We start from the raw sequence: 22,532 nt of genomic DNA on the forward strand, positions 1-22,532 counted from the left end.
ACTTAAAAAAAAAACTTAATGATTTAATTTCGAATCGAATCCCTTTTCCTCTTCTTATAATACTTTTTATCTCCCCTTGAAATAAAAAAAAAAAAAAAAATCTCCATTTTTAAAACCAGAAAGAGCTCTGATCTAGGTTGCCCGGAAATTTCTCTGCATTGACTTTTTGATAGGCCAAAAGGACAAAAGTTATAATCAATATCGTCGGCAAAGTGACATGGATCTTGGAATTAGGTGGAAAACCAAATATGAAGCAAATAAGAGTGCAAAGTATTCAAAGGAAAAAAAGAATGTGGGTTACTTGAGAATTATTCGGTGTGAACAACCTATTGAAGCACAGTCAAATATTGATCTTTAATTTGTTTATTTACATCTCACAAGATTTAGACTTGTGCTAAAACCGTGCTGTCTTTCGCTACATCATTAATTTTCCTCTCAACATCAGTCAGGAAATTCCAGAGGACATGAAACAGCAATTAGATTCATATAATTAGTCTTGTTAATCTCTCCATTTGCTCGTTAGCAATCTGCTGTTTCACTAAGCTAATTAATAACGAATAACAACCAACACAAAAATAATTTAGAGGAGTTTGTAGATGAAAAAAGTACATAAAATTCATTTCTTCAATGTTTAAACTTTAAGGCTTATGAAATAAGGCTTGCTTTGTTCCTTTGATGAAGTTCATTTGCAATTTTTGTCAATTATTAATTTTAATTATAAGTCAATTTAAGTAATGAAATTAGGAAATCGCATTGTAGAAACTTTTGGGGTAACAACTACTCATGTACTCATAACACTTGTAAAATAGATTGATGCCATGGCGGCGCCGCCATGGACAGGAAAGAATATCTTTCCTTTTTCTTTTTGGATATTGACTTACATTTTAACTAGTGTCAGACAGCCAGAGCCAAGTTAAGGAGCAAGGTCGTTTGAACGAGAAAAAGAAGCTCCCTCCCACGGATTCGATATATGTCGTTACTCCTCAACACAATCAAAACCACAAGCTTCACGAACCATGGTTAGTTTCTCTATAATATATTACTATATGTACATAATGAAAGGAATAAATGGCAGGGCTAAGCTAGGCTAAAGCTAGACTGTATAAAATTTTGGTGGTTGCTCCATTACGAGCAAATATAAACAAAATAATTTTTTAATACATGATATATTATAAAAAAATAATATAATTTAAAATTTTAATAAAGTAAAATTTTTTTATATTAACTATTATATATAATTTACAAGTAAAACATAATACAAATAATATGAAAATGGTTTGAAGACCATTTCATCCGACGTGCCATTACCGATTTTCCATGTAGGATGTTAAATCTTCTACGTAATGCTAGCTTTGATCAGATTTTAACCAAAGTTATTTATTGAAGAATCAAGGAAATCCGATTAATGAAGCCGACGAAAAATTCACTACTCCGTAATTGGGGAATTTTAAAATCTGTGACACTTGCCATCAATTAATTCATAAATCAGAAAAAGGATGTCTTTGCCTGAGACATTAAAACCTAGCTGGATATCAGGGATGCTAATGCTACATTATCCTACATTAATATTCAAGAACGCATGAACTCCACTGTCGGAAAAAAATAAACATCAGAGTTTGATTTAGTAAGCCTCCGGGATGAATGATCGTTATTTAATAAATTAACCTGCAGGCAAAGAAATGTTGATGTCAGTTGCTGAATTTCTTGGTTCCTGCAAGGTAGCCCAATTTTCTCTTCGGAATGTAGCTGTGGACAGGTTTTGTTTCGAGGCATTCGAATTTTGTTGCGTAAGTACACCTATGATATCCTCTTTTTCTGCATTTGAAGCAGGTGCAGCGAATACAGTTGGGTTCGGTGCAACAGTGGCTGGTATGGTCTCATTTTTCGGCTTCTTGGGTTTTTGGTCATGCTGGTTGCCCGGCAAAAAACTACCCACGACAACCTGATAATTGAGCAAAAGATTAACCAATGTCTTCAAGATCACATATTGTCAGGAAATGTTAGAATGGCCAAAGATCAATTCCAGTTTTCTACGATTTTTGACAAAAGTCTCGTGCATGTTTGTTGACTGATGCAAATTCTTGTTCTTGTAGAAAAGGATTACTGTGTCTGATCAGATGCTCAGCATATTGCTCAGACTAGTGGTATGAGGGCCAATAGGCAATCAATTAGACAATCACTTGCAGCAAGAGAACCCCCCACATTAAACATACTACTGCTTCTAAAATGTAGGGGGAAATTTAAAACTAAAAGGCTTACCTGTACAGGACTGGCAGCTACCAGAAGCCCAGCAACTCCTCCCCCTATAACACGGCCATCAGGGCTTGCCAAAGAGACACTCATCCCACCAGATCGACTTCTCGTTCCTTGAGTCTCTGTAGGCATGAAGGATCCAGACAAGGAAAGTATCTCAAATCGACCCTACAAGAAAATAGGATAGATGAGGTTGTTTTAAGGATTAGAAAATCAAAACAGCATAAGAAGTTCATGTCGGAACAAGCAAATCCTCTTTTTCTATCCTTCTTCCTCTCATATAGATAAGCCATTGGTTACCAAGACTAATCCTACAAACTGTAGTTGCTGCATAGTAAATACGTCCCTCATCATGGTTGCAATTTATAACCCTTCTTGTCCGTCAAAACAGTATGCCCTATCCATTTGATTTCAGGAGTATTCAGCAACAGTTTTATCTTTGTGACATTTGTATCTTCATAGCACACAACTATTTCACACACCTAAATAGCACTAGTCTTGGAGAATAATGTGAACCATCTGCTTATGATCAGTTCCTCAGTGAAACATACCAAGTTGTATGCACTGATGGTTTGAAAATAGTCTGGATAAAATGCTTACTCAGTGGAACTTTAACTTGCACCGATGCATTTGTAAGTAAATTCTCAACAGCATACATCTTCCCCAATGTACCAGCTCACTATGAATATTTATAGACATAACAACCTTTGGAACTAATAAGAGTATAGTTTAAAGAATTGTCCCTTCTTAAATCCTATATTCTTCGATAGCCTGACAAATTTATATACATTAAACACTCCTGCCAACATTAATATTATACATGCTTTCCATTTAACAGATAGTCTCATTTCAAACCTTGTTTCAAAGCATATCATGCAACAAACCTTGATTCACATCCCAGAATCAAACATGTCATTATTAAGAATCTTTGCATACATTATTGAGAAACAAAACTTACAAACTATATATATTATGGAAACTCAAAATATTTTGGAATGTGATGGTAATTTCTAATTTGCCTAACCTCATACGTAAGCGTACCCCCCGAAGAATCAGCCTGACGTAGTGTAACATTTGAAATTACTCCATTAGCAGATAGGATGCAAATAGCTCTTGGTCCTTGTTGAGAAAATGATATCACCTTCATTGTTACATCCTTGAACACCATAGAAAATCAAAGATGAAGAGCAAGGAAAAATGTAGAATTACTGATAAAGAAACCCTCCTGAATATGGAGGAAATAAAAGAATAGCTAAAAGTGCCACCACTAAACTTAGCTTTAACATGAATCTCATTGTTCAAGAAGCAAAACTAAAATAACAAACACCTTAGAGACCTACAAATTCTCCTAAACACAATACAAAATTAAATTTCATGTAGTCTCTGAGTGTAGCCTGTTACATTTTAATAGTTATTTGTACTAGTTCAGCCTGCTGGATAAAAACTTCAAGATTTGATGGTGGCAATGTGTTAAGGTCTAAGGTTTAGAAACATAAACAAGGAAAAGATCCATCACAAATTGAAATATCACCAACAGCCACAAAAAGATGGACCCTAAACCCTCAAAAACTAATAAAGATATTCTCCTATCTCTTTTCCATATCAAAACATACCTCACCAGCATTGACAGTGATGACATGTGGTGTAAAATTTGTTCCGACAGAAGTAGCAGCCCACTCGCCTATAAAACAATAAGATCTATAAATATGGGATTTTGCTGTTAAAGTAAAAAAATTATGTGCCAATATACACTTCAGCCCCTGTTTGTCAAACTAACATAGATCTACTACATGCTTGAGATTTGGCATGAATTCAACAACGGATTTCAAATTGGAACCAGCATATTTATGCAAGAAACCCTTTAAACCAGATTCAAGAAGGCCAGAAGTAGAAACATATTTTCTGTCTCCTCAATCCCTGGTAACTAAAAGAAATTATCAATCAAGCAATATGGCTGCTTTAATAACTTTCATTCTGTTTCTATCATTGGGAGCATCTTGAAAATCCTTGATGAAAAGGAAAGAGGAAACAAATCTTAGCCACAAGAAAAATATTCCACCTAACACAGTCACACCAACCCCACAAAAGGCCACTTTTTCATTCACAAAACCAGCACTATTCTTCCAAATCTGAACAACGGCATCTTTGATAAGGACCCGCAAAAGGTTTAACAAGTATTATTAAGGATTGACTTCACATATGGAATCTTTATTCAGAAATTTCCAAATAAACCAGGTGACCTGTTTCTAAACCCTAGTGCAGAACTAATTGCACTTAGTTTGAAGCATACTCCAAGAAACAGAAACCAGAAACATTACTATCCATTACCAAATCCACAACAGGAAACTCGTACCATTTTCCATGTTGCAAACTCAAAACTAAAAGAAAAACATGCTAAATTTTGAATTAAAAGAAACGACTTTCTTCAAAGGGGCTTATTACCTAAATTCTCCATTTCCATTCCCTTCTGATGCTTAATCTGGTAGCCACTGCCACGCCCTCTCCCCCGCTTTCCTCCACTAGAGAACTCACCTCCTACGGGTGGGAAAGATGAGGAAATAGGCATTGGCGACAATGCCCTCGCCAATGTCCCATCTGATCCATATTTCCTAGGTCTACCTCTCTTCTTCTTTTCTGTACTACCGGTTAATCCGACACTAACTGGCGAAGCATCGACTGCGGTTGAGCTACCACCAATCTGGTTAGCATTTTCTGTCCTTGGCGCCATATGATAGGCTGATGGAGCTTCTGCTCCTATCACTGTAACACCAGAATTTGTTTCCATGCATACACTGGAAGCAAAACTATTAACTATTCACTACAACTGTATCTAACTTACAAACTCACAGCCAACCACCCACCTACAAAACAGAAACCCATCAATAAAAAATCAGAAACCTCACCATAAATACAATGTTTTCAGAGTAAACCCAACAAGAAAAACTACTAACTAGTAGAAGAAAAGAAAAGTTATTTGAGATTAAAACCATTGTCTCTTTATTTAAAAATTCAGAAACAAAAAAAGAAGTAAAATGGTAAAAAAAAAAGGCATTTTCAGGGAAAAAAAAAAGAAAAGAAAAGCTAAAACTTCTTGAAAACGGATCCTCAAAAAAAATTAAAGATGCATCAAAAGATACAAGTGAAACTACTAATACTCAAAGCTCATCTTTATGTTTATTTCACATGATCAGTCCCTTAACACATACTAAAACTCAAATAAATAATTAAACATAAAAACTTCTTTTTTCAAGACTGTACAAAATTAAGCTGTAACTCAGCCAAAAATAAAAAAACCTTAATTTTATATAAAAGAAAGAAAAACAGAAAATGATTAAAGCAGGGATTTTTCATACAACAAAAAAAAGTACACAAAAAAAACTTTCAAATTAAAAGATGTTAGAATGTAGAGATCATGACCTGTAACTTATAAGCGCAGCCCAGAAAACTCTTCACTAACACTGTTCTTCTCAGACTTGTTCACATTTTTCCAGAACTGAAGCAAAGTACTTTCAAAAGCTTTTTCTCGACAACCAAACGGATTTAAAAAAAAAAAAAAAAACTGTTTATTTACTGAGAAAACTGTTTTTTGAAGAAAAAAAACACAAACACTGGGTTTCAGAAAACCGCTGGCCGGTTTTTTATTTTCCCTGTCTGAACAGAGACTTTGAGAAGAAGACAGGAAAAAAGTGAAAAATACAAAATATTAATAAATAAAACTTGAAAATGAAAATAAATATAAAAATATTTTGATAATTATTAATTAGTTGGTAAAATTGATATTCCCGATATATAAATTTTGGTTAAGGAGGAATTTCACGTCCGTGAGGAAAAATTGAATTTGAAAATTGAAAAAAAAAAGGGGTAAAATAGTAATTTCGTCAAAAGATATGAGAAATAAGGGAGAAAAAGTAAAGTAAATAGTTTCCTAAATTGTATATTTCTGTCTTTCACTTAAAGCTGAAAAGTTGGCGTTGGAGGGCCGACCTCTTTATTGCCTCTTGACCTTTCTTGTCTTCGTCCGCATATAAAGAATTGAACATCTTAGATTATGCCCTTCACTTATTTTCTTATTCACGGCTATGCCCCCGTAGAGTCTGGATTTTGTCCCTTTTTTTTATTTAGCATCAAAAAGTTTTTGGATTTCGTTCTTATTTATTTATTTATTTATTCAACATTGAAAATTAAATCAATTTTTTGTTTTGATTATCGGCATTTCTGATTTTTCTCCAGGTAATTATGTTAGAATTTGGCAAAATTTTTGTATTTTTCTTTCCAAATTTCATTAACTCTACGTTGAGTTCCAACGAAACCCCGGAAAGAAATTAAATTAAAATCACCAGCCAATAAATACAAGCCGCGTGAATGGCCAGTTGTATAAACAATTTCAATTAAAATCCCTGGGCAAACCGTTGTCACAGCTGCAAGAATCTGATTGGCTGCTGATTTTCAGCAAAGAGTTGAGATCCTTCGTGTCTGAGTCAGTCAAATGAAATCCTGACCTAAGGTTGGTGAATCCATAAGTTACACTTGTCCGAGATACGCATGTCTGAGAGACAGCCAGACTGTCATTGGTGGACATGCCCATCAAGACAGGGCCCTATTCTTTGAATCTTTTCGAAATTTAATTTAAGATAAGCTGTCCCCAACTTCCTGACCAGTAATTGGAAATTATAGATTTTGGTCTGAGCGCTTAAATAAATGTCTCAACCAAGAAGATCGAGGGTCTTCATTTCTGACGAGTGCCTGACAGCACTGATGAAATAAATGTAATACATTAAAAATTGGTTAAAAGTAAAAAACTCATGATTTGCAAACCAATCAACCTAAACTTGTCCAAGTATGATTCAAATTCAACACTCTCAACAGTCAAACGGATTTTGACACTAAAGTCCACAATCGGATGCTTAGTTACAACCACATTAAGAAAGTCAATCGAATTTGACTTTAACCACTCGAATAAAAAGGCAGAACTTTTTTTTTTTCTCTGCGTATAAAAAATAAAAATAGAAAAGTTGCAAAGGATGAAGGTTGACTGGGAATTAATTACCACCGGACGCAAGTTAGAGACGGGTTTTTGAGGGGCTTTAGGACAGAAAAAACCCAGCTCTAACCTCTTCAAAAGAGTACTCAATTTGTTGACCTTGTTCCACAATTTTTTCAACTTTATAAGCACCCAAGGTTGCTGGAGTAGCTGGTGTTATTGCCATAAGCATAGGAGCTGATACCGTTGAAGGAGTTGTTGGTATTGGAACGGGCTTCGCTTTCGGGGTTCTGTTTTCATCGTCACCAATTAAAAAAGTTGGCTTGGAAGGCATACCCGTTGGTGTCTTGCAACCAGGATCTAATCTTAGCTCATTCTTCACTTTTTGCTTATCTTCTTTGAAACTCACAATGTTGGCATTGGAGTTCACGGCAAAAGAAATGGGAGAAAGAGGCTTTCGAACTGCTGGTGACTCAATCTCACGCACCTTTACCGCACGTAAGGGTTGCTTTTTTACTACACGACCAGAAACTTCAGAGCTTCTCCTACCTACAGCATCCACCCCCCACCCCACAAGAAAAAAAAGGCATAGAATATTTTTCTGTTGTTAGAGGTCTAAAATTCGGTCGCTGAAAAGAAATCATCGCCAAAAAAAAGGAAAACATATCTGTACGCCTTCTTATTTGGTTATAAAATTAAAATTTACCAGAGTGAGATGCAAAACCACTGGATCGCTGGTGATTGACCAAGCTGTTTTCCTTCAAATAGTCAGCCTTCTTATTGGGGTGGAGACGGATAGCAAGTTTCTCAGGCTTTAGTTGCTGCAGCATTGCTCCACCGAAGGAGAGTTTCCTATTACTGGCAGCGGCTGTTGAAGTTCTAGAAGCCTTCTTTCCTCGCATGGATGGGCTGGGTTTTGAACCATAAAGAGCTTCCTGCTCTGCTATCAGCTGTCCGTGAAGTTTCTTTTGGTCCTTAAATATAGATAATTCAAGCAAAGGTTAAGATGAGAAACTTGTTCTTTTGGTCCTTAAACACAGAGGCCTAAAAAATTAATTGAAATGGAGCACATACTCTCTGTCTCTGCCTCTCTAATTCTTTTTCTTGCCCTAGGCTGCTGTAGTCCTCAAGCACAGAAAGAAGTCGTCCCTAAATGCAACTCAAAACATCATCAAATTACTTAAAAAGAAAAACAATAACTAGAGAACAGGGAAATCGCAATTGGCTATAACAAGTCAAGTACTAAAAGAAAAAAGAACACAATGGCAGCTTTACTTTGACAGATCAAGTTTTAAGCCAAAGTGCACGGCTTACATAAGATTTGACCAAATCAATTTTTGATACGATGCATTGTCTTGTCCAGAAATATAACAGAAATTAGGGAAGTGCTTACTCCATCATACAAGAACACAGTTCCTCTCTCTTTCTCCCAAGCTGTGGTTTTTAAAGTCAAAGCTTCCACCATTGCTACACCAAAAGAAAGAAATTTATAAAATTGAGCAGTTATAAAGGAACACAGCACCAGACCAGTATTTAAATTTTAAAGCCAAACAAAACATAGGGACTAACACTTTAAATATTTCACTGCAAGACTCCTGGTTTACAACATTACAGTTATGGTCATAGTGCACGAGTTTGCTGGAGAAATTTACCAGGAATTTTGTTAACAAATGCTCGAGCTTTCTCAGCCCGTTTCAGAGTGAGGTGTGCTCCTCTTCCAGCATTATAACGGTTGTTATCCTAAAGTTTGAACAATCTGAAAGTCATAAACCTAGTTGTGGGAAACAAGACTCTACATTATTCAAAGAAACAAGATAAGTTTGATTCCAACCCTATTGTACTCTTCCAGCCAACCCTCTTCTTCACATGCAGCCAACCACTTCTCCACCTTCTCGAGTATATCTTTGCGGCTGAAAGCTTCCTCTCTAACCTTCGAAATATGAAGGTCAATTTGTTCCAACAGGTACAGAGGATCAATGGCACCTGCAAAACATTTGTGATGGGATAACAAATAGAGTATTGGTGAATCATGGCCCTTCCAGGCCAAGTTCATTTTAAAATTAAATTAAAACACGTTCATCAAAAATTGGAAACCTTTCAGGATGTTCACTAGCACTTTAACTTGCTGTGAAAGCTCACAAGTCACAGGTTAACAGAATGAATTTCTTCATGTTATCAAAATAATATAAGTAGCAATGGTTTGGGCTTAGATATTTACCAGACTCCATAGCTTCAATCGAATAATCTATTGAAATAAGTGCTTCCATCACCATGTGAGTCCTTCTGCACATATCCTCTAATTCAACCTTCTTTTTCAGAACAATTTCCTTCATTCTACTTGTTTTGAGCTGCTGCAACCTAGACACTTCCTCCTCAACCTACATACAGATAGTTCTTACAATTCATTCCCCAAATAAACACAGTGAAAATTGGCAGTAAAAGTCAAGAAACATAATTGAAGAGTACCAGAAGTCAATGAGTCTAAAATAGTGTTCTCACTTTTTTAATACAGTCAATGGAGAGCATATTGGGCTCTGTAATTTCAGGTTCAGAAGCTGCAATTTTACAGGTAACATTCAGAAACATCTGTTGTTCCTCTATTGGAGTATCCATCAAATGCCAAAGCTCCAACAATGCAGATGCAAGATCTTGAATCTGGTAGAGGCACAGCTCAAAGGATCAGAAGTACCAAGCGGAAACAAATGTTCAAGGTTTCAAAGCATAAAAATGAAAAAATAACTATTTTTTTACTGGTACTAACCTTCCGCATTCTCTTTATCTTTAGCTCCAGCAGACTTTGAATTTGAGCAGCCAACCTTGCAATTGTATTGTTACTTGCATCTTTTTCTGCAATCAAATCATCCAAGGTAGGGTGGATTCTACACACTGTTTGCTTGAAATCCATACCAAGGACTGTGCACAGTGAGTTTATAGTATTTAGGTGGTCTTGCACCTGATTCAAACGATTGATCTGCAAGTGATATCAGTGAGATTACTGTCATTTTGATATACTGCTCAACTAAACCACCAAAATCCTAAATTACATGTGACTTGTCAATCAATATGGATACACTAATTCTATGCTCTCAAATTATCAAGACTCCTGTTGCAAGCGTCATCATTGAGGGATAACTGATCATAGGGACTAACCTTCTCATTTTGAAGTTCATGCATCTCACTCTGTAATTTTTCAAGTCTTCTTAGGGAGAGCTTGGTCTCGTCAACAAGCACCTTATTGCCATTTTGTTCTTTAACCCCCAAAATCTCATTAGATAATTTTTGTATTTGTTCTAGAACTCCAACAAATTGATTAATTCTTTCCACTTTCTTCCTACGCATATCCTCCAACAGTGGACTAATGGTTTCAAGCTCTTCCTTCAAGTTCCCGCCAGGATTCAAATCATGCTGAATAGATGTAACCAATGGCATAAAATTACTCACAAAATCTGAAACAAGCCGGTTAACTAATACAAATCTATTGATTGAATACTAGTAACCGCACTTACATGCACTGACTTCTCCCCTATAGAAGTACAGATATCTGAAATTTCTGCCTTGGCATTGGCAATATCTCGTTGCAATTTAGTTCTGTATTCTTTTGCCTCGTCTACCTTTTTCATGTAGATCTTGAGGCACTCTTGTTCGAGTTCAAAAAGCATTGTATCCCGTTGGTCATCAGCCTCCCCAACTTCATCCCATAGTTTCTGTTATAAATAAAGCGAAGACAACTTTAAAAATATTTCGTATCGAACGGATAGGCAAATGATAAATATGCTTCGAGAGGTCTTAAGGAGAACCTGTAATTCACACAACAATGATCCGCAAGTTGTTTCAATGCGCGCAAACTGCTCACTGTAATGATTTAACATGGAGCCGGCAATATTCTGCAACAACAAGAATCCCTTTTAGTCTCGCAAAGAAGAATAAAATCGAAGAATAAAGTCGAAACTGAAAAAAAAATGATGGAATTGCTTACCTAGTTTTATTTTCCTTTTCTCAATTCAACTTTCAACTAACCAAACAGGAAATAATATAGTAAATAGTAATCAATGATTTTCCAGGTTTTCGAACTCTAAGTAAAACAGAACATGAAAAGATAGAATGAGATCTTGATGATGCAGATTTACGGTTTCTTTTTGTTTAATTTCTAAAAAAAAAATAAAAGAAAATGAAACTCAGTCAATTATCAATCGAGTGCATAACACACTGATCATTTAAACCTCACTTTAAAACAATGCTTTCTTTTTCTTTCATATTCTCGTCAACCAAACAGATGCCGTGATAATTAAGCTAAAATTCAACAGATAAACAAACCAGTTTCGATTCAAAGTAAAACACAACCATGAAAAGGGAACCAAAAAAAAAAAAGTGAAAATTACCGTGGACTTTTTCGAAATTGGCAACGGTTGTCGCTCAGTACCAAGCGGAGGTGATTGATGATCGGAGATCCAATTGCAGATGACGAATGATTTTGGATTTGATTAGATGAGGGAATTGCGGATAAAACAAGAGAGAAAACGTAACGCTTGATTTTGAGCGAGATTCTGAGAGGGAAAAGGGGGCGCGGGAGGAGCCGTTATGTGGGGGGTTGTACGAATATAAATAAAACAAAATAAAGTTGATGTTGACACGTCATTGGTTAGTGGGGTCTACTGCTACGCGGCAAAATCTGGAAGGCTCCAGTCATTATTACCGTTGCTTTTTCTTCGGTGGGGGATCCGATTGGGGTCATTGAACCATAATAAGGTTTTTGAATTTCAAAATGTCTTCTCACTGTTACTGAAATAAAGGGCGCATCGACTATAAAACATCAATCAAAAAGAAAAAGATAAGAAGATTAAGGTCCAACGCCCTTTTTTTTTTTTTTCCTTTTGTAGACAGAAGTCCCGAACCAACGCCTTTCAAACTTGAAACTATTGGGCGGACTAACTTTCATGTGGATGCGGAAGGGAAGCCCGACCCATGCTCATATCCATGCTCTGCATTTGGGTGGAGGTCCAACCGTGACCATCCCTGTTCTTATATATTGGGTCAGGCTTGGCACGTTCCAAAATCACCTATTTTAATTGTTTTTTAATCAAATTAATGCATATAAAATATGTAATTGTTTTTATCTAAAAAATGCATGGTTTTATTTATTTTTCCTTCTTTATAGATTAATTATTTTATACTTGGTGCTATATTTGTTAATTATTTGTTCATTACTAATTAAGTATAGTAACTTTTCACAATGTCAAATTACCAACAAAATAAAATCTAAAATAACTTATAAACTTGTTCACAAGATGAGTTGGAGGCTTGGAGTCGAGTATTGGATTATGAACTTTCAAGCTCTGGCAGGATCAATCCGAGTCATATACATATTTTATTATTAATAATTCATTTTTATTTATTTTCATTTAAATATATATTTAAAAATATTGTTAATAAATTTTTAAATTGATCTTAAATGGACTTTCATGAGCAAATCAGACTTGAGATAAGTATTTTTAAATATCAATAAAATTCAATCAAATTCATGAATTTTATTTATGCATTGGGTCTCGCAAGTTATAAATATTTAACTTTGCAGCATTAAAAAAAATAATGTAAAAAAAGTGGATAATTTACTTTTATCATTTTAAATATTCAATAAAAGCTTTTTAATATTATTCAATTTGAATTTATCTTTTTAAAAATAGTAGGCAACAAATAAGAGGAAAATATTAAGTGATTTTTTTTTCTATATTGACATTGACAATAACATGTCTAAAACTCACTAGGCTTGGATACCCTCTCGTTTCAAAGGAAAAAATGATTTATTGCGCCCCTTAATTCTCCTTAAAATTCATGCCATTATTACCTGAGAAAAAAAAATGGTAGCATCTAGCATGTGTTGTTAAAAATCTTGTTAGTTTAAATTGAACAAACTTTTATCAATTTGGCAAAATTAATGTTAGAGCCCTAATTAATCTTAATCTTAGACTTACACTTATGATAAAGATTCTTATGACAAAGATTAATAGTATGTCACGTCGTAGTGCACCAGTACAACTAATAAAGCAATAAGATATGGATCATTTGCTATGGTCTCAAAAGCGGGGATTTGTCTTCAGCTTCTGACTTAGTGGCCAAAAAAACTTTAACGAAGATTTTAAAGTTGGGTTCGACTTTAAAATCTCTTCTTCTCTTGCTGTAAAATTCTGTCTCATTAAAATTAAAAAAAAAAAAAAGGGGCGGGGGGGGGGGGGGGGGGGGCGTATACCAACAATGGAAATTTTGGGCCACTAGTTTTCACCTTGGATTTTAATATTCCAACGTGGCAGTAGCCTTTATGGTGCTAAACTACCAACATTGTCGAGAATACATCTAATCAAAATCCGGTCATTCTAAAGAAAGAAAAAATGTATAAAGTATAGAATAAAACACACTGCAAAAATGAAAAAGCAATAAATACAAAACAAAGTAAAAAAATATATTTGTATAAAACTCCAAAAATTAAAATTGAAGCCGAAAGAGTAAAGGCGAGGAAGGTACTGGGGAGCTCCCCTTCCCTTTGGCTCTCTCTTTCTCTCTCTCGTTAGCTGCATCTTCTCCGACGCCATTTCTTTCCATGATTCCCCACAAAACCGAAGACGATCTCTTCCGTCACCACCATAATCTGGGCTCATCTCCCCAGATCATCCATACGCAATCACGGCCGTCCGTTTCCCCTCACGATGACCCACCCGACTCTTCCTTCTCCCTCCCCGAAATCGTCCTTTTGCGCTCATCTTCTTCCGCTGACTCACCCAGTTATTCCGATTCCGAAAACGACGACGTCGCAGCTACTCACCCCGCTCCTTCCTCCGCCGCAACAACAACAACCGACCTAACTAGCGCTACTCATAAAATTGCCAATCAGCCCCTCGGCTACATTAGCCCCGAACCTCACATTTCCTCTCAGTTCTACACCTTCAACGCCGAGTCCCATTCCCTTATGATCCGCTGCATCCGTGAGCAGCGTTTAGCAACTCCAGCTGAGATCCGAGCCGCCACGCCTCGCTCCGTCCTCAAATCGTGGCGCGCCGTGTGGAAGGACCGCAACGAGGACACTGCTTACCTGACCGCATGGAAGCGAATCCAGGACAAGCTCACCGCACACGTGGACCCCAATTCCTGTAACGAATTCCTTTGCTTCAAAAACAATTCTAATCAGTTCGTTTCCCATGTTAATCAATGGCAAGAAATCGTCATGAGTTTCCATGGCGACGCCGATTTAAAACACTTAGGGCTTAAAGAAACAATAGAGAGAGTCAAGCAAGTGTGGAATGTAGGTGCTAAGTTCTATGGAATTCCCGAGAGTTACATTAGGGTTTGTGTTGCGGCTTGCCCTGTATGCAATGCTTCCTCGGGGTCTGCTTCCAGGAGTAAACGGCGTCGTTTTGAGTACACAGAGTCTTTTGACGTGCCTGCAAAGGAGGTGCCTCATAGGTTGCAGCAATTGGCTGCAAAGCACAAGGTTGTGCTCTGCATTAGACAGAAATATATTAGGTATAAGCCTTTTATGGCCGAGGTGAAGGATTATGCCTGTCATCGAGCAGGGGAACCCGCGGCAAAGAAGTCAAGGATTTTGAAGAGGGAACCATATGCATCGAAGAGGTGTGGTTGTGGATTTAGAATTAGGGCAATAGTGCCAATTGCCAATTATAATGAGAAGTATAAGACATTTGTATATCAAGAGGAAGGGATGGCAGTGTTTAAGTTGTATGCAGTGCATACTGGGCATGAGCCAGGGCCGCTGGATGGGAATGCAAGGATCATGCATCGCATTGTTGGGCATAAGGGGGGGTTTTTGATGGACCAGGATATGGTTTATGGGGTAAGTGAGGATTTGGATAGTGAGGGGCTTGGATTGATAGGGAAAGCAGAAGGAGAGTTGCAGCTGGCCATTTTGCAGCAGGTGCAGGAGTTGAGAGCTGAAATCGGGTTGTTAGAGGGGAAGATTGGCAAGATTCCTCGTCAGTTGTTGGGTTCGGTATCTAGGGAGCTCCGTGATATTTTGAGTAAAGTTAGAAGTTTAGGGGAAGAGGGCCCAAAGTCAATGGAATTGCTTTCTGACAAGCCTCATTCAGATGACATTTTGGTAGGAGAGAATGATTTGACACACTGGAGTAATCACCATCATGATCAGTTATATGGGGATGGCAAGGATACTGAATTGATTGAAGATGATGAAGACAGTTTTGGAAGGACACTTGAGGATGTTGTTCCTTGGGACCAAATGAGGACGGATTGTAGGAGTCACAAGGGTCTGATAAGCGAGCCTTGTAAGATGGATAAATGGTTGAAATGCAGTGATTTTGATGAGAAGAGCATTCTTGACTGTGAAGATACTAAACTAACCAAGCCCATGAGACATGATGATGGTATAGTGGCAGATGTAGGTCTTGTTGGCATTCAGGTTGATAGTTTCTACCAAGAAAATCCTAAATGGTATGATTCTCCTTGTGCATTAGATTCCAGCACAGATTGTGGTGACAGTGGATTTAGACATGGGGAGATCGTGTAGAGTCCTGAAGAGCCAGGTTAACCTACTCTAACATAATCATGAATTTATATTGTCACCTTCATCCCTTCTCACTGTTGGCACTGGATTGTACATTTATGTATACTGAAGTTTGGAGCTCCTCACATGCTTTAGGTGTCTTTGTTGTGTGTGGTTTCTGTAAAGCATAGCCAATGGGGCTCATCTGCACATATCTTATGTATAACTATTTGTTAACCATGTTGTGGACATTCATGATTTTTAGCTGGGTTCCTCTTACAATGGACACCAGTTACTGTTTTCGTAACACTTTCTTTTAGGTTCTTGTATGTATAATTTAGTATATGTCCAATCTTTTTCATCTGGCCCTCATTATGACGTGAGTGTTCCTTTCTATTCACTTCCATATCACTTTCATCTTCCTTTGTTTTAAAGCTTATTAGTGCATGACGTGGTTCACCTCTCTTTACTAATTGTTGGTTTAATCATGCTGGTGGTCATAATGATTCCCCAAATAGTCTTGATGATATCTAGAGGCTTCGTAATTTGTATGTTGCTTTATCCTCCCTTTGTTTGCTCCTTTTTTTAATTATGTATTATGAATCATTGTAGTAATTATCTGTGAATCATGCATTCAAGAGTTCTTTTTCACTGCACCTTCTACCTGGAGAGCTTGAGACCAAGTTCTATCAAGGAGCTTTCTTCAACTGAGTTGGTAGGTAAGGCTACTGCCATGTTCGTTTTTCTGTGGCTATATCACTATTAATTTTTCCTTTACCCTGCTTTACTGTATCCTAACTCTATTTCCTTAGCTCTGCTAGACTTTGCATTGATATGGACAACCTGATGGTTGATGGAGTCTGGCTTGCTAGGGTGTCTGTATCATAACTCTGGTATTCTTACCCTTTCCAATGTCATTGTCTTCATAATACTCTTTGTTTAGAGAAAGATTGAGCATATGCCTTTTTCTTTTGAAATATATAATTTGGAGGAAAGATCTTGCTACTGTTTAGGTTATCCTCTGCTTAATGGCTGTACTCAGTGAGTCAGTGTAGGAATCCCAATAAATCTGGTTTTTGTTTTTTTGGTTTCTCGTTCCATTACCATGTTAAGTTGTTTCCTGGTGTCCCTTGTGTTTTAAAATGTTCAACCGCTCTTTGCATTCCCTTGTGTCCATTGTAGATATGATGCTTTCTTATATAATGTTTTAAATCAGTTAATTATAATGAAAAGGAAATACCACTTCTTTGGTAACTGCGTTCTAAACTTTGAGTTTTCAGATGGTAGATAAACTCATGTGTAATCCATGCCCCCTACATTAAACATTGGATTCATTTGTTACTATGTTTCTATGTGTAGAAAGTATGACTGACTGTATGTCTATAGTTAGGTATTGCAGCTGTCAAATTGAACTATGAATTGATTTGTATGTTTTCTTAAACATATTTTATCTTTGCAGTCAATTTCTTGAGGAATTGATGTCATCATGTTTCTGCTTTATCTGTAGTGACAGGTATCACTTGAAACATGTATGGTTGTTAGTAACTTTCCCCACTATATATATATGTATATATATATATATATGCCCTGTTGGACTTTGTATTCACTAAATTAATCACTGGACTTGATATCATATTAGCACATATTATGAATGCCTTCCATTTTCGAAGTAAGTTGGGTTTCCTATGGTTATTCTGTTGGTGTAACTAATCTCTTTTACACATTTGTAGACATAATTGTTACTAGTTGATGCTATAGCTTGAGATATACGATTCAACTAACCAGAATTGGCAGATTTGGTCTACTTGGAATTACAGAATTTTGTTAATAAGACATTAGGAGCCACACGGTATGCTCCTGAGTTTTCTTGTTGGGATTCTGTAACAAGCAGATATGCTCATAACTGTTAATTTTAAAGATTATTTAACACTTTGTTATGTTCAATGGAATTAGCATTGCATTACTAATAACAATTCATTCTCTGCCATGTCAAACGTTCTTCTTGGAATGAGCATATTCTGATGTGGAGGATCCCTGTCTGAAACTGACATTATATGATATCTGATCTAGGGAAAATGGGCTGGTTTTCCGGGCATGGCATCGGGCATCATATGGTTCTTGAAGCAAAGAGCATTCTTGACTTGATAGATGGATTGATGAAAAGAAATTTTGGATTGGTAGTTCCTTCTCCCTATGTGATTATGTATTGGTATGTTCTTGTCTGTCTCCGATGTTCTGGAGATGTTGCACCTGTCTTCGCATATAAGGTGAAACATGAAATTTGAGAATGAGAAATGTCAGTCTTACTTTGCTGCAGGATCCATCTTCCTATAGGAAATTGATTTATTATTGCATCCATTAGCTATTTAGCTATGGGTTCAGATTCTTCCAACATTATTTTGGTGTAGAACTGGGCTCTATTTTGGTGTAGAACTGGGCTCTATTTTGCCGGATTGTCTCCTTATATAGTGGAGTCTGGGACTAGATCACTGTGCATGCATAGAATCTAGTTTCCACTTTCTAGAGCGTTGAGATTTTGGACATTTTGGTGGTATTAAATAAAAGATCAAAAAATGGACGCAGCATGATGGTTCTGTGATGATTTGTTTAGTGTGTGCTTTTACAGAGTGCGTATAAGATGATGCATAATTGGACATGGCCTGCCTGTGATTTGAAATGGTTTCGGCCTTCTCTGTTTTACCATTACAAGTGTTTCAGGTACCAATCTCCCAAAAGTCATCTAATCTGCATCACAGTTTGTATTAGGAATTCAACAGTTCAGTATTCAATAACATTATCTAACCTGCATGACAACTGACTAGTTAATGACAATTCTGTAGGTAGATCTCATCACATGAATTTGGGGACTTGCTCTCGTGTTGCACAATTCTCAGATTTACCTGACAATAGTTCTTGAAGTATGGGGATGGTGTGGCATGCGGTGAAGATGAGAAAATACTGACTCGTTTCAGCGACTCTCAGAAACAAACGAGATGTCTGTGGGATTCTGTGCTCACCCAAACATTGACTTAGCTGTTTAACGCCAACGTGTCAACGCCGACCTCTGACCGTTTCATCTAGAGAAAAAAAAAAAGGTTAGTGAGTAAGACGTATGACGTTTTCCCGTTGCAGATAAAATCAAATCCTTGGATGCAAGTGTTGCTTTTGAGTTGCTAGTTTCCGGTGCTAGAAAATTAAATCATTTCCTCTGTTGGGGGATAACAATGGCATATGTGCCTTAAAGAAGCATGTTAAATTTTGTAACAATCCAGAACAAGGAACCCTTTAAAAAATGAAGCAGTGCCGCTATTTGCACTCTAGTAGAAAAATAGGGGTGCGATTTCATTAGATTCCAGAATCAATAGTGGTTATCTGGAACAAAGTACATGAAAAGATTATGCAAGTTAATAACAATTAGAAGTTTTAGCTGGAAGGTGAAGATATCTGGAGACAAATTCCCGGGCTAAAGCTTGAAGCTCCTTGTTTTCCATTCCTTGATCAAAGGGATTTGGAAAACTTGTCAGCTCGATGGAAGGATGTTGTGGTTGTGGGGGGTCAAAGTGCACCGACATGTTAGAAGAAGACACCAAGTGAGATCCTATTTCTGAAGTAGAATGAAGGCTTGACGGCGAAGGGCATTGGGCTTGGGCTTGAAATGGCGGCATTTGAGGGAGACGGGGCAACGCAGAAAGACGGGCCTGAATGTAGGCTAACTCTGCCTGTAAAATCTCTGCCTACAATCATACCAAAAAGTGAAATTTAACTTATTGATCAGAGAGTACATATATCGAAAGAGCAAGAGGCTGCCGACAGTGGAACGTTGAAACCGGCTAGAAAATAAAATTAACATAATGTTTAAATAAATAAATGAATAAATAAAGGTTTCTTGGCTAGATAATAGACATAAAAGAGTCAAAATGAACCTTATTATACGTAAAATATTGGTAAATATCCATCTTTATCACATCATTTAATATTATTAAAAAATGATTTATGTTACCGATAGAATATTGAATATATATAAAATCTGATCTAAATAAAAAATAACTATTTGTCTTTATCTCTCTCAAAGAATTTAAAGTAATCAATCTTAAGAAGATAATGGTATCCTGCCTAATTCAAGCTCATACTCTTTTTGTGTTCATCTGCCCAACAAATGGAAGTGGAGAGAAGTGAAGAAAGTGTATCCTAATTCTTGAAACTAGTATTGTCAAATACGCGTTCAATATGGCTACTTAAATAAGACTATCTTGCTTCCATTAAAAAACCAGATTTCATGAAGCGATAAGAAGATAGTCATTCCTATTCCACGAGTTTCACAAAAGGCATTTTACGAACCCTTATGAGTAAATCACACCATCAAAAAAAAAAAAAGGAGAGAACTTGGTGAAGGAAGTTCACCATGATGGAACCTGCACATGGTAGGACGCCTAAATGCAAGAAACGTTACATGACCCATTAATCAATTCTTAGTTGTAACAAATCATAAATCATAGTTACTTTATAAACGACGCTTATAAGATCACTTACATTTTCTATTCTTTTAACATATTAACCATATGAAAAAAAAAAAAAACTGCTAAGAGAAAAGATTAGCAAAGTCAAAGCCAAACTATTTGAATATTTCTCGAGTTGCTAAACTGGCTTGCTGGCTCCGGCAAGCAACCAGACCACTTAGCCATTCACCACTACATGACAGCCGCCAGCTCTCCCTCTCTGTCTCTCTTGGAACCGCTAGTTACTATGAAGTTTGCGCAATTTCAACTAAAAAAAGCTCCCAACGGGTTACATAACGAAAAAAAAAAAAGATTACCTTTCCAAGTAAAATTTAGCCTGAGTTTCACCCACTGCTATTGAATGACCAACACTTTTTAAAATTTTTTGAGGTTTTACCCCAAAAGAGGAACTATAGGAAACAATACAATATACTTTGGGTAATAAAATATATTGAGTTGTTTTGTTTTTGGTGTTCAAGAAATAAATAGGGTTACAAAATTAATGTGAAAACCTTGACTGACTAGATTGCTTCTACTATATAAAATATATTCATTTGTCAAACTCTTACCCAATGGCTACACCCTCCAAGACACACGTTTGCATGAACACTTGAACTTTTGATTAAGTTTTAAACTTTTCTAGGGGTGGGAAGCCTATGCTATGAAACATCCGATTACTTTCGCCAAATCTGGGTATAAGATTTTACTCAAATTGGCTAGGAATGGACTACAATAAGCTTCTCTATTAGATTACTTCCAGTACTGCTCTAATTGAGAAAACTTGTAACGCTGGTGCATGCAAGAAGAAGAATAAAGGAACAAAATTTTTTAAATTTAAGAAATAAATATTTATGCTTAACTCTAAATTATTTAGCTGCATGCATGCCAGCATGATTGGCCAAGGTTTCCTCTATAACCCATAAGTCAATCAATCTTGAACTCAAAAAAAAAAAAAAAGGAAGGAAAGAAAAAGCCTAAGACCTAATAACACTGAAATCAAAACCCCAAACTTAACAAAGACAGATTTGTTATCATCTTTAATATAGTGACATACTTGAATGAGAGAAATAAGTACATAAAGAAAATTTAAAATCAATTACGGAGCTGACCTGTTGTTGGAGGGTGAAGATGTGGCCAACACAGCCGTAAACAGGGTCTCTAACCCTAGACAAAGCCTCATAACAGAGTGTAACTACAGCATCAACGCGCTTGTGCGCCGGTATTCGCTGCAGCATCTTGGATGCATTGCTAGCCCCAAAAACCTTGTGCACCGCAGCAAAGTCAGCCGTGCCTTGGTCCGAGTCAAAATATGGTGCAAATATGCACCCTTTCACGCACTTTCGCCGAAGAAATTTGCAGGCACCACAAGGGCCACCTCCGTTATTTGCACTCATCTCTCTCTCTCTCTCTCTCTCTCTCTCTCTTTGATATGATCTCTAATCTATGATCCCTCTCTCACTCTCTCTTTCTTTCTTCTAAGGAGATTATCTCTGCCTTTTAGAACTAGAAGAAAATAATATGTGGCATCTAAAGAAAGAGACAGATCAACAAAGAGGAGGGATATATATATCACATATGGGTGGGTATCTAGAGAGCAGACTGGGTTTTGTTTGTTAACTTAGAAACCTCTGCTAACTCTGGTGGTGGGTCATTGCAAAAAAGACTGGTAGTTCCATCCTTTATATTTCTCTCTCTCTCTCTCTCTCTCTCTCTCTCTCTCTCTCTCTCTCTCTCTCTCTCTCTATATATATATATATATATATATATATATATATATATATTTCCTTTGTTTCTGATCAAATACAGACGTATTCTTTTTTTTTTTGGTTTCTAAACGAGGGATTCTTAAACGAGTTTATATATATTTGTTAATGTATTTAACCAGTATAATATATAACTCATTATTATATAAAAACAAATAGCTGCCCATCTTTTTTAATATTTTATTGTTTTTGAGTATTTTTAATTAATTAAGTTGTACATATAATTTGGATTTAGAGATGTATATATATATATATATATATATATTGTTAAAAGCATTTTTATATTCAATTTATATATGATTATTTATATAAATAGTCATATACAAATTGAATATAAGAATCCAAATCTATTTAATCATAATCTAATATATATACATATATATTATATAATAACATATACAAACAAGATAGTTTGTCACATAAGTTTCTACGTGGATAATTTTTTTAAATGACACATAAGATAATTTTTTTAAAAAATAAGATAATTTTTTTTAATTACAAATTAGATAATTTTACATTTATTTAAATATCAA

General features: G+C 36.2%; 4 protein-coding genes across 33 annotated transcripts; 1 reads left to right on the forward strand and 3 right to left on the reverse strand.

Annotated features, from left to right (window-relative positions):
• Positions 1 to 1,437: 1,437 nt before the first annotated feature.
• LOC111313793 (AT-hook motif nuclear-localized protein 1-like) lies at positions 1,438 to 5,930 on the reverse strand. The gene is made up of 6 exons (XM_022914555.2): positions 5,671 to 5,930; positions 4,696 to 5,114; positions 3,867 to 3,934; positions 3,278 to 3,409; positions 2,260 to 2,421; positions 1,438 to 1,942 (listed from the first exon to the last, which is right to left on the reverse strand). Exons 2-6 carry the CDS (start codon positions 5,036 to 5,038, stop codon positions 1,661 to 1,663), a joined length of 987 nt encoding a protein of 328 aa, XP_022770290.2. The 5' UTR covers positions 5,039 to 5,114; positions 5,671 to 5,930; the 3' UTR covers positions 1,438 to 1,660.
• A 1,143-nt stretch (positions 5,931 to 7,073) lies between these two features.
• Positions 7,074 to 11,809, reverse strand: MAP65-4 (microtubule-associated protein 65-4). 2 transcript variants are annotated; one of them, XM_022913952.2, is made up of 14 exons: positions 11,614 to 11,809; positions 11,211 to 11,246; positions 11,032 to 11,118; positions 10,741 to 10,938; positions 10,385 to 10,639; positions 9,996 to 10,205; positions 9,734 to 9,889; positions 9,453 to 9,612; positions 9,066 to 9,217; positions 8,887 to 8,974; positions 8,628 to 8,701; positions 8,309 to 8,383; positions 7,941 to 8,208; positions 7,074 to 7,783 (listed from the first exon to the last, which is right to left on the reverse strand). In XM_022913952.2, exons 3-14 carry the CDS (start codon positions 11,101 to 11,103, stop codon positions 7,338 to 7,340), a joined length of 2,154 nt encoding a protein of 717 aa, XP_022769687.2. In that variant the 5' UTR covers positions 11,104 to 11,118; positions 11,211 to 11,246; positions 11,614 to 11,809; the 3' UTR covers positions 7,074 to 7,337. The 2 variants fall into 2 exon arrangements, with proteins under 2 accessions (XP_022769687.2, XP_022769688.2); XM_022913953.2 differs by lacking the exon at positions 11,211 to 11,246 and having other exon boundaries at positions 11,614 to 11,799.
• Positions 11,810 to 13,651: 1,842 nt separating this feature from the next.
• LOC111313794 (uncharacterized) lies at positions 13,652 to 19,102 on the forward strand. Of its 29 annotated transcripts, none has more exons than XR_016332468.1 (8): positions 13,696 to 15,780; positions 16,353 to 16,459; positions 16,562 to 16,633; positions 17,200 to 17,253; positions 17,471 to 17,589; positions 17,811 to 17,917; positions 18,367 to 18,458; positions 18,581 to 19,102. XR_016332468.1 is itself a non-coding variant. In XM_089752343.1 (2 exons), the coding sequence occupies exon 1, from the start codon at positions 13,827 to 13,829 to the stop codon at positions 15,762 to 15,764; it is 1,938 nt and encodes a 645-aa protein (XP_089608469.1). In that variant the 5' UTR covers positions 13,696 to 13,826; the 3' UTR covers positions 15,765 to 15,780; positions 17,811 to 17,923. The 29 variants fall into 29 exon arrangements, 1 of the variants encoding a protein (XP_089608469.1); XR_016332473.1 differs by having other exon boundaries at positions 16,353 to 16,455; XR_016332463.1 differs by having other exon boundaries at positions 13,697 to 16,288; positions 16,380 to 16,459; positions 16,553 to 16,633.
• Positions 19,103 to 19,144: 42 nt separating this feature from the next.
• LOC111313796 (LOB domain-containing protein 19-like) lies at positions 19,145 to 21,721 on the reverse strand. Its single transcript, XM_022914568.2, has 2 exons — positions 21,346 to 21,721; positions 19,145 to 19,474 (listed from the first exon to the last, which is right to left on the reverse strand). Exons 1-2 carry the CDS (start codon positions 21,628 to 21,630, stop codon positions 19,145 to 19,147), a joined length of 615 nt encoding a protein of 204 aa, XP_022770303.2. The 5' UTR covers positions 21,631 to 21,721.
• Between the last annotated feature and the right edge of the window lie 811 nt (positions 21,722 to 22,532).

Source organism: Durio zibethinus, chromosome 23 (assembly GCF_047325235.1).
Source record: "Durio zibethinus cultivar Kanyao isolate XHJ-2024 chromosome 23, ASM4732523v1, whole genome shotgun sequence".
In the NCBI taxonomy this organism is placed as follows: domain Eukaryota; kingdom Viridiplantae; phylum Streptophyta; class Magnoliopsida; order Malvales; family Malvaceae; genus Durio; species Durio zibethinus.